Raw genomic sequence first — 10,133 nt, 5'->3', positions numbered from 1 at the left:
GGGGTGTGTGTGGGTGTGTGTGTGCAGGCCCAAAATCCCAAGAAGAGAATGGAGAAGAAGGGATTGCAGGTTGGTCATTGCCCCCAGGGGTGATTTCTCAATTTCCTTTTCTCTCTCTCTCTCTCTCCCCCTCCCTCTCCCCCCCCCATCTCTCTCCAGTGAGCACATGCACCCTATGGCAAAAACCTTTAAAAAAAACCCAAAAACCTACTAATTATTGATCACCTGCTCTATGCCAGACACTGCACCAAGTGGCTGACATGTCCTATGAAGCAGGCATTGCTAGTCCCATTTGCAGTAAGAAAGCTATAAAACAAAGACCAAACAAACAGAAAATGACTTGTCCAAGAGCCAGAACTCTAAGATCAAAGTTCAAGTTCACTTCATTCCATTGCCTCTTTTATAAAGCCCGCAGAACTGTTGAGAAGTCCAGAAAATCTGGGCCGCCAGCCTCCCTGTTGGCTCTCGACACCCCTACTCACCAATGGCGCCCAGAGTGACAAGTGGGTTCTGCCGAGGGCTGATGTGCTTGTTGTAGGGGCGGTTTCCATACATGTGGGCGGCGCTATTGACCAGCCAGGTGACGTTGAGTGAGATGGTATAGCGGAGGATGGAGGCCAAGAAGTAGGAGTTCCACAGACTCTCTCCCCAGATGTACCAGGGCACCAGCGTGGGCACTGCAAAGCACATGAGCACCACGGTGATCTTGTAGTACCTGGAAGGCAGGACATCAGGTCATCATTACGCACCTGTCCATGGAGGTGCAGGTGGGCTGAGCCGGCACAGGGCCAGTCAGACCCATGCCCAAGGAGGGAAATGTGCCCATCAGTGCTTCATCTTTGCCTATATAAGAACCCTGGAGGGGCCAGCAGGTGGCATGGTGGTTAGGGGTGCTGGGGTCCCACATGGTTGACCGTGGTTTGAGTCCTGGACCTGGCAGCTTGCTTTCTCACTTCCCCTCTCTCTTTCTTTCTCTTTCATTCTCACTCTGTCCCTCTCTGTCAAATAAAAATAAATAAATAAATGAATAAGGTAAAATAAAATAATTCTTTAAAAAAAAAAAAAAAGAACCCTAAAGCCAGCAGGTGTGGTTAAGGCTCTGGATTCTCTCTCCCCCTCCCTCTCCCCCCCCCATCTCTCTCCAGTGAGCACATGCACCCTATGGCAAAAACCTTTAAAAAAAACCCAAAAACCTACTAATTATTGATCACCTGCTCTATGCCAGACACTGCACCAAGTGGCTGACATGTCCTATGAAGCAGGCATTGCTAGTCCCATTTGCAGTAAGAAAGCTATAAAACAAAGACCAAACAAACAGAAAATGACTTGTCCAAGAGCCAGAACTCTAAGATCAAAGTTCAAGTTCACTTCATTCCATTGCCTCTTTTATAAAGCCCGCAGAACTGTTGAGAAGTCCAGAAAATCTGGGCCGCCAGCCTCCCTGTTGGCTCTCGACACCCCTACTCACCAATGGCGCCCAGAGTGACAAGTGGGTTCTGCCGAGGGCTGATGTGCTTGTTGTAGGGGCGGTTTCCATACATGTGGGCGGCGCTATTGACCAGCCAGGTGACGTTGAGTGAGATGGTATAGCGGAGGATGGAGGCCAAGAAGTAGGAGTTCCACAGACTCTCTCCCCAGATGTACCAGGGCACCAGCGTGGGCACTGCAAAGCACATGAGCACCACGGTGATCTTGTAGTACCTGGAAGGCAGGACATCAGGTCATCATTACGCACCTGTCCATGGAGGTGCAGGTGGGCTGAGCCGGCACAGGGCCAGTCAGACCCATGCCCAAGGAGGGAAATGTGCCCATCAGTGCTTCATCTTTGCCTATATAAGAACCCTGGAGGGGCCAGCAGGTGGCATGGTGGTTAGGGGTGCTGGGGTCCCACATGGTTGACCGTGGTTTGAGTCCTGGACCTGGCAGCTTGCTTTCTCACTTCCCCTCTCTCTTTCTTTCTCTTTCATTCTCACTCTGTCCCTCTCTGTCAAATAAAAATAAATAAATAAATGAATAAGGTAAAATAAAATAATTCTTTAAAAAAAAAAAAAAAGAACCCTAAAGCCAGCAGGTGTGGTTAAGGCTCTGGATTCCAATATGGACAACCAGGGTTCGAGTTCTGGACCTGGCATCTTGAAACTCACACCAGATGCATGTGCATGCATGCCCAAAATCCCAACAGGAGAATGGAAAAGGGATTGTGGTGTGGTCATCCCCCCTGGGGGTAATTTCTTACTTTCCTTCTCTCAGACCCTCTCCAGCAAGCATACATGCACTGTGGTCAAAACCTTAAAAAAGAAGAATCTTGCCGTGTACCACTCTCCATGTAGAAGTCACAAACCCATAGTCTAGAAGGGCTAGGCACAAAGTTGAGAGCCGAAACAGGTAGAATGCTATAGGAAATGGGGATGCTGAGGATCCTTCAGAAGAATTTCAAAATAATCAATCCCGTGCTGGTCAAACCAGGTATCCGAGGGCTATGGTTATCCTGCACACCATCAGCCCGAGATAGCTCCTAGACAGTTCTTTCATCAATCAACCTAATAGTCAAGTTTTCTTGAATAAGTCAAGAACTATTCCGTATTCCTTGAATACTTTTAGGGATATGTAAAAAAGCAGATGACCAGTCCCCCACCCATGCACACACTAAAAGAATGGTTTCTGTTTGTTTGGGACTATATTCAAACCAGCATAAAAATATATGTGTAGAAGACATGGCTGCATAAAAGGTAGTCAATGAAAATCAAACCACTGATAGTCTGCTTTCTAGACTAGCATATCCAGCAACCATTTACTGAGTACCTACTATGTGCCAGGCCCTGAGTGTTACTAATATATCAGCCAAGTGCTGCTGATTCAAAGACAAGTTAGACACAGTCCTGTCCTAGGCTTCAGCCAAGTGAAACTACTGTTGACCACTCTCTGGCCAAGCTGGGCTGCCTCTATGCAGGAGCAGAAGAAGGGCTGTGAAAGAAAGTGTCTGAAGCTACCCGGGCAAAGCTGTTTCCTCTTCCACACCAAACTGGCTAATCAAGCTTGCAGAAGACCCCTGTTAAGATGCATATGTATCAGGGCCAGCAGGTGGTGTGGAGGTTAAGGCGGCTGGATCCTCTATGGCTGACTGCATGGTCAAGTCACAGACGCAGAGGCTTGAAAAACACTCTGGGTGCATGGTTCAAAATCCCAAGAGGAAAATGAAGAAGGGACTGTGGCATGGCCATCCCCCCACCCCCAGAAGATGATTGCTTACTTTCTCTGTTTCTTCCCGTCTCTCTCCAGCAAGAGCAGATGCCCTGTAACAAAAACTTAGAGAGAGAGAGAGAGAAAGAAAGAGAGGAAGAAAGAAAGAAAAGAAAGAAAGGAAGGAAGGAAGGAAGATGTACCAACTTGGGGGTAGCAGTGGCACAGTGTAAGGGCATGGAATTTGGCGGGAGAGGACTTGGACTTGGGTCAAGCTCTGATTCCCTTTTATTCTTTCAAACTCCTTTCCTTTGCACCAATAGATAGTCTCACAAAAAGGAGATCATGAGGTAAGGGCTCACGTAAGGGTAGGTTACTTTGGAAAATGAGCTCAATTAACAGGTGTGGGCAAAAGGGAAAAGTGGGACAGGGAAGAAGAGAAGCCCACCCAGTACATGTTGCTGGAATGGCCACTGCTGCAAACAACTGAACTTGGACCTTGATGGGACAGACTATACCTCCAATTTATCCTCTCAGGGAATGAAAAAAAAAAGGTGAGGGGAAGAATGGTGGGCCCGGTCTGGAGGGACTTAGAGGAGTTCCAGGTGAGGGCTTAGTTAGGGGTGGAGAACAATAGTCAAATTCTGGACTTTCCTTTTACTATAGGGCATTTGTGTTTGCGAGAGAGGAGAGAAACAGAGAGAGAGAGAGTGAGAAATCACTCCCCCCAATGCCACAATCCCCTCTCTTCCCTTCTCCTCTCGGGATTATGGGCCCGCATGCATAAACGAACAGTGTTATTTGAACTGCAGTCGGTCATGTGGGAATCCAGTGCCTTAACTGCCATACCACCTGCTGGCCCCTTTGGATTTGTTTTGACAGAAGAGTGACAGGACTTGTGAACACACTCAACAATGGAGAGAGAGAGCAGAGCCAAGGGTGATGCCAAGGATGGAGATGCCATTAGCTGATCGGGCAGAATGGAGCTGGGGGGACGTGACGAGTTTGGCCGTAGACACAGCAAGTGGGAGAGGCTCACTCTGCATTCAAATGGGGATATGTCAAGCACAGGTCTAGGGCTGAGATGCTCTAGAGAGAGAAGGTGATGGGAATACAAACGTGGAACGCCTCGGCATATTAATGAATGACACTCATGTTCAGCTTCTCTTTTGAGTTTCACAAAAGCCTTACTAGGTTGTTTTTTGTTTTGTTTTGGGAGAGGTTTTTGCTATAGGGTGTGTGTGCTCGCCAGAGAGACAGAGAGAGACAGTGAGACAGAAAGCGAGAAATCACCCCCCCAGGGGGGATGGACATGCCGCAATCCCTTCTCCTCCATTCTCCTCTCGGGATCTTGGGCACACACACATGAGCCCAGCATCAGTTTGAGCCACTGGGTCCAGGACTCAAACAATGGTTGGCGACATAGCCATTACACCAACTTCTAGTCCCCTAGGTTGTTTTTATAACCTTTCCTCTGCAGGAACTCTGCAAAGTCCAGAGAGGCTGTGGGACTTCTCCCCAGCCACACGGGTTGTACAGTACACAGGCAGGTTTTCTGAGTCAGGTTTCACCCCGATGGTCTAACACCTCTAAACATAACCCGCTGCCCCTCAGGAGCCAAGAACAGATTACAGGGCAGAGGTTAACTTCAGTTTCACCTGAAGGTCAGAACTAGATACTCTAACCTTCTTCCCATTCCTCGAGAGTACCATGTCGTCTCTGTTGCCTGGGTCTACAACACTTCCCCAGCCTGGCTGACGTCACTCTCCTAAGTGTGAATATAAACATCACTTCCTCTCAGGGGACTTCCTTGTCCCCTTGGACCAGGAAAGGTTCCCTGTACAGGTGTTCCTGCAGTACATTGTCTTCTGGTCACCAAGTCCTCACACTGGCTGGCTTAACCGGTAGTCTCACCTGCTAGAGCAACGCTCGCAATCCTGACTGCTCCTTAGAATCAACTGGGAACATGTGAAAATGAATGTCGGGAACCCTCTGCAGACCAACTGGATGAGGATCTCTGATCTGGGCACTGCTATGTAGGAAGCCTCCCCACAGCGCGGCAGGAGTAAGGGGAACGGGGGTGGCAGGGGAAGAGAGAGAAGCATGTAACAGACACAAAAGCGAGAAGTTATCTGTTGATGATAATGTATATGGAAATATCTTTCACTTGACAGATACGCACTGTATTCATGCTGGGGAAAACAATGTTGTATGCTGTAAAGATGTACAGTGATTGCTTATGGGACCAGCAGATGGTGTAGTGGTTATGTCATTGAACTCCCATGTAGTTGACCGTGGTTCGAGTTCCAGACCTGGTGGCTTCAAACTCACTGGGCACCTGTATGTGCATGCCCAAGATCCTGAGAGGAGAATGGAGGAGAAGGGATTGTGGCCTGGGGGGCTGGGGTGGGGGTGATTTCTCGCTTTCTGTCTCTCTGGTGAGTGCATGTGCCACATAGCAAAAAATATCTCTCTCTCTCTCAAAACAAAAAAGATGAACAATAGTAATTTTTCACTTACTATTCCTTTTTTTAAATTTGGACAGGTTTTTGCTATAGGGCACATGCGCTTGCCAGAAAGACAGAGAGAGACAGAGAGACAGAAAGCGAGAAATCACCCCCCAGGAGGGATAGCCACGCCACAATCCCTTCTCCTCCATTCTCCTCTCAGGATCTTGGGCACACACACACATACACCCAGCATGAGTTTAAGCCACCGGGTCTGGGACTTGAACCATGGTCAACTACATGGGAGTCCAGCTGTCCTCTCTGCTGCTGGGTCCTTCAGGGAATGCAGACCGTACCCAGTATTGATGGGTTTCAGGTCATTGTGGTGGTCTTGCTCACTTTGCTCATAATTAATTTAGGAATAGGCATGTGACGTAATAATGGCCAATAAGATAAAAGAGAAAGGATGGTTATCATGGAAAAAAGGAAAATGACCAATGTGGGTGAGTGTGTAGACAAACTGCAAACGTCATGCATTGCTGGTGGGAATGTAAAACGGTGCAGCTGCAGCAGAGTAGTCTGGTGGTTTCTCAGGAGATTAAATATTGAGTTATTGTATGACTCAGCAATTTCATTCCTAGTATACATCCGAAAGAATGGAAAGTAGGGGCCTGAACAAATATTTATACAGCTGTATTCTTAACAGCATGATTCATATTAGCAAGAGGTGGTCACTCAAGTGACCATCAATAGAAGAATAAACAAGGACTTGTATATACATATAATAGAATGTGATTCAGTCATTAAAAGGAATTACATTTTGATATATGTTGTAACACGGACAGACCTTGAAAACAGCGTGATTAGTAAAATATACCAGATACAGGGCAAACACTGTAAAATCCCATTTTTATGGTATATTGAAATAGTCAAACTCGTAGAGTCAGAAAGAATAGACGTTACTATGAGCAAGAAGGGGGTAAATTATTGTTTAATGTGTACAGAGAATGCTGAAAATTTTTTGCTTTTAGTGGTGATGGTTATGCAATCTTGTACATACATGTAGTGTCACAAAATCATGTACTTATGAATGGTTAAAGTAATATGTAGGGGAGGAACCAGCAGTTAGCGTAATGGCTATGCCGCTGGACTCCCATGTAGTCGACCGCGGTTCGCGTCCCAGACCCAGTGGCTTAAAACTCACGCCGGGTGCGTGTGCGTGCGTGCCCAAGATCCCAAGAGGAGAATGAAGGAGAAGGAATTGCAGCGTGGCCATCACCCCTGGGGGGTGATTTCTCGCTTTCTGTCTCTGTCTCTGTCTGTCTGGCGAGCACATGCGCCCTATGGCAAAAACCTCTCTCAAAAAGTAAAATAATAAAATAAAATAATATATAGGGGGGCCAGCAGGTGGTATGGTGGTTAAGGGCACTGGACCCCCACATAACTGACAGCTGCTGGAGTTCTGGACCTAGTGGTTTGCTTCCTTGCTTTCCGTCTCTCACTCTGTCCCTCTCTGGTCAAATTAAAATAAATAAATAAAGTTAAATAAAATAATTCTTGAAAAATACATTAAATAATGTTTTAAAAATGATACATAGGATGTTATGTATATTTTGCCACAAAAAAGAAAGATGTAAGGAAATGTTTTCCTTAACAGTAGAAAGAGCACAGGAGCACAGACGGCTTCTGCTTTCCACAGAGATCCCCGTCCTGCTAGGGCCACCTGTGGCTGTGACAGGAAGTAGCCTGAGAACAAGGCTGACCCTTAGGCTGACAGAGCAGGCAGACGGAAAGGCCCTCCAGTTTGCCAGGGGCCACTACACTATCTAGCTCTGGAGCTGTTTTAGCCCTGATGTTTTGGGATGCAAAGAATTTTCCATGGTTCAAGCCAGTTGAGTCGAGATTTTCTGTAGAGTCACTGAACGTTCTCTTTCGTGGACACTGTGATGTGCCACCCAGATCCCCTTTCAGGATTAAAGGACTTATTCTGCCAGCGGCTGGCAGTGCTGCCCTGGTAGAGACAGAGTCGATGAGTCCACCTGCTGCGTACGCCTCGTCTCTGTGCGGCTGGCTGATGTCTCAACTGAGCCTGATCAAAGCTGGATGCCCAGCTTCTGCCCCTGTCCAATCCTGCTTCTGTCCTTCCACAGGTCTTGATCCCAAGGATGTACCCCGCCCCCTAAGCTTCCTGCAATGTAACACCCATCTCAGAGCTGGTTTCTGGGGTAACCAGACGGGTGACATGGCTACACTGCAGGGCCGGCTGAGTCCAGCAGAAAGCTCGACTCTGCAGAATTTAGCAGAGACTCCCATGGGCAAGCACAGTTAAATATTTGTAGAATGACATAAATAAATATATGCTGGTTAGTACGTGATTAGTACGTGATGAGTTCTTGGCTTCTTGGGAAGGTAAAAACACTAGAGTGACTTCAGTAAAATGTGTAAGAAATAAAAGGTCCGGGGTTTGAATGTACTGCTTTTGGGTTCTTCAGTCAATGCTTAGCTCTTGGGTCGGTGCCAATACCAGATGGTACTCCGAAAGTCAGCGACTTAACTAAAGCCCTTATTGCTCATCAGGACACAACCTCCAGCCAGCAACAGCTTTCACTCTGAGGCTTCCTACCTCTGGTTTAAACGAACTATTTCTGGACTAGCAGATGGAATGGCGGTTGTGTCACTGGACTCCCACATGGCTGACTGTGGTTCGAGTCCTGGACCCGGTGGCTTCAAACTCAGGCCGGGCATGTGTGCATGCATGCCCAAGATCCCAGGTGGAAAACAGAGGAGAGGGGACTGTGGTGTCACCATCCCTCCCTCCCTTGTGTGTGTGGGTGATTTCTTGCTTTCTATGTCTCTGGTGAGAACACATGCCCTATAAGAAATACCTCTCTTAAAAAAAAAAAAAAAATTTTGAGCATAATTTTCTAGATTCTCCAAGCTGTCAAAAATGGTAAAAATTTGGGAACCAGCAGTTAGCGTAATGGCTATGTCACTGGACTCCCAAGTAGTCGACCATGGTTCGAGTCCCAGACCCGGTGGCTTAAACTCATGCTAGGCACATGTGTGTGCATGCCCAAGATCCTGAGAGGAGAGTGGAGGGGAAGTGGTTGCATCATGTCCATCCCCCTGGGGGTTGATTTCTCGCTTTCTGTCTCTCTGTCTTTCTGGTGAGTGCACGTGCCCTATAGCAAAAACCTCTCCAAAAAAGAAAAAAAAAAGTAAAATTTTGACAATATTTAAGATTAATAGCCATCTAAGAAGTTTGGTTTTGATTCAGAATGTGACTGACCTCCTCTCTCTTTCTATGAACTTTCAGACCCTGGAATAGAACAAGACTCCTCAGATCATGAAAGAAGTAAAAGAAAGAGGTTGGGGCTAGAGAAAAGGGGTGGTAGGAACCCAAGAGTGCCTGAGGAACACAGTGGCTATGCTCTACAGATTCAAAACTAGAGACCCACATGTTTCAGCCAAAAACACAAAGCTAAAGCACTCAAACTCACTTTATGGGTAATTCTAGAACAGCTTTCTATAGCATAAAGGTGACAGATGTTGGAAGCCCTACCAAACACAGTTCCTCATCACACTAATTCCACAATCAAAAAGATGGTTTTCGGCATTTACTTCAGGGCAAGGAGTCCATTTTCACACCATCAAACGCCATCACCCACAAGAAAGCCCAACCCAGGTCAGCTTTCACTAAAGAACACAGCTACACACACCAGTCTCACCTTTTTATTTTTTGGAGAGGTTTTCGCTTCGCTATAGGGCACGTGCGCTCGCCAGACAGACAGAGAGAGACAGAGACAGAGAGACAGAAAGCGAGAAATCACCCCCAGGGGGGATGGTCACACCGCAATCCCTTCTCCTCCGTTCTCCACTCGGGATCTTGGGCACGCACCCACATGCGTCCAGCGTGTTTTAAGCCACCGGGTCTGGGATGCGAACCGCGGTTGACTATGCGGGAGTCCAGCGACATAGCCATTACGCTAACTGCTGGTTCCCCAGCCTCACCTCTTTTGAAGAATAGCCTCCTTTCAATACACTGGGTCGCGATGAAGAGAATTGAAGCATTATGAACACCCTTGAGACTAAAAAAATGGAGAAAAAAGGATTTACGACTTCTTCCCCCCCCAATCTAAGTGTGATATACATCTCAATACTCTCTTTTTTCTTTGGATGCAAAAGAAGTTGCTGTTCTGTCTGCAGGCATGTCCCCACTGCTCTGCCAACCCTGAGCACAGCAGTCCAGAGCTGTTGGTGTGTGAGATCTTGAGAGCGAAGCCTACCGAGGCATGAAGGAAGAAGAAGTGACCCGCCAACTTCCAAGGGGGGCCAGCCTGAGGAAATGAGAAAAGCAACAACCACCACAACGGGTGAGAAGGCAAGCACAGCTCCACCATGGGTAGCAATGAGGTGCCAGCGGCTGTCCGCGGCATCTTGATTAAACATGTTTGGTTTAATGTTTCGCTAGCAATTCATTTCCTCTACCATTTTTGCGTCTTCTAG

At 47.3% G+C, this 10,133-nt stretch overlaps 1 protein-coding gene and 1 long non-coding RNA gene across 2 annotated transcripts in view; one reads left to right on the top strand and one right to left on the bottom strand.

Moving 5' to 3' along the window:
- Positions 1-10,133, bottom strand: part of SCD5 (stearoyl-CoA desaturase 5) — a 173,996-nt gene that overhangs the window by 6,710 nt on the left and 157,153 nt on the right. Inside the window, exon 4 of the mRNA XM_006151429.1 lies at positions 1,469-1,701. Coding sequence (XP_006151491.1) covers positions 1,469-1,701 — 233 coding nt within the window. The remainder of the gene's footprint in view (positions 1-1,468; positions 1,702-10,133) is intronic.
- The window catches only part of LOC102477161 (uncharacterized), a 7,810-nt gene continuing 2,689 nt past the window's right edge, over positions 5,013-10,133 (top strand). Inside the window, exons 1-2 of the long non-coding RNA XR_334996.1 lie at positions 5,013-5,216; positions 9,834-10,000. This is a non-coding gene — a long non-coding RNA (uncharacterized LOC102477161). The remainder of the gene's footprint in view (positions 5,217-9,833; positions 10,001-10,133) is intronic.

This window comes from Tupaia chinensis, unplaced genomic scaffold (assembly GCF_000334495.1).
Source record: "Tupaia chinensis unplaced genomic scaffold, TupChi_1.0 Scaffold000318_1, whole genome shotgun sequence".
NCBI classification, from domain to species: domain Eukaryota; kingdom Metazoa; phylum Chordata; class Mammalia; order Scandentia; family Tupaiidae; genus Tupaia; species Tupaia belangeri.
This window is presented reverse-complemented; position numbering and strand designations above follow the sequence as displayed.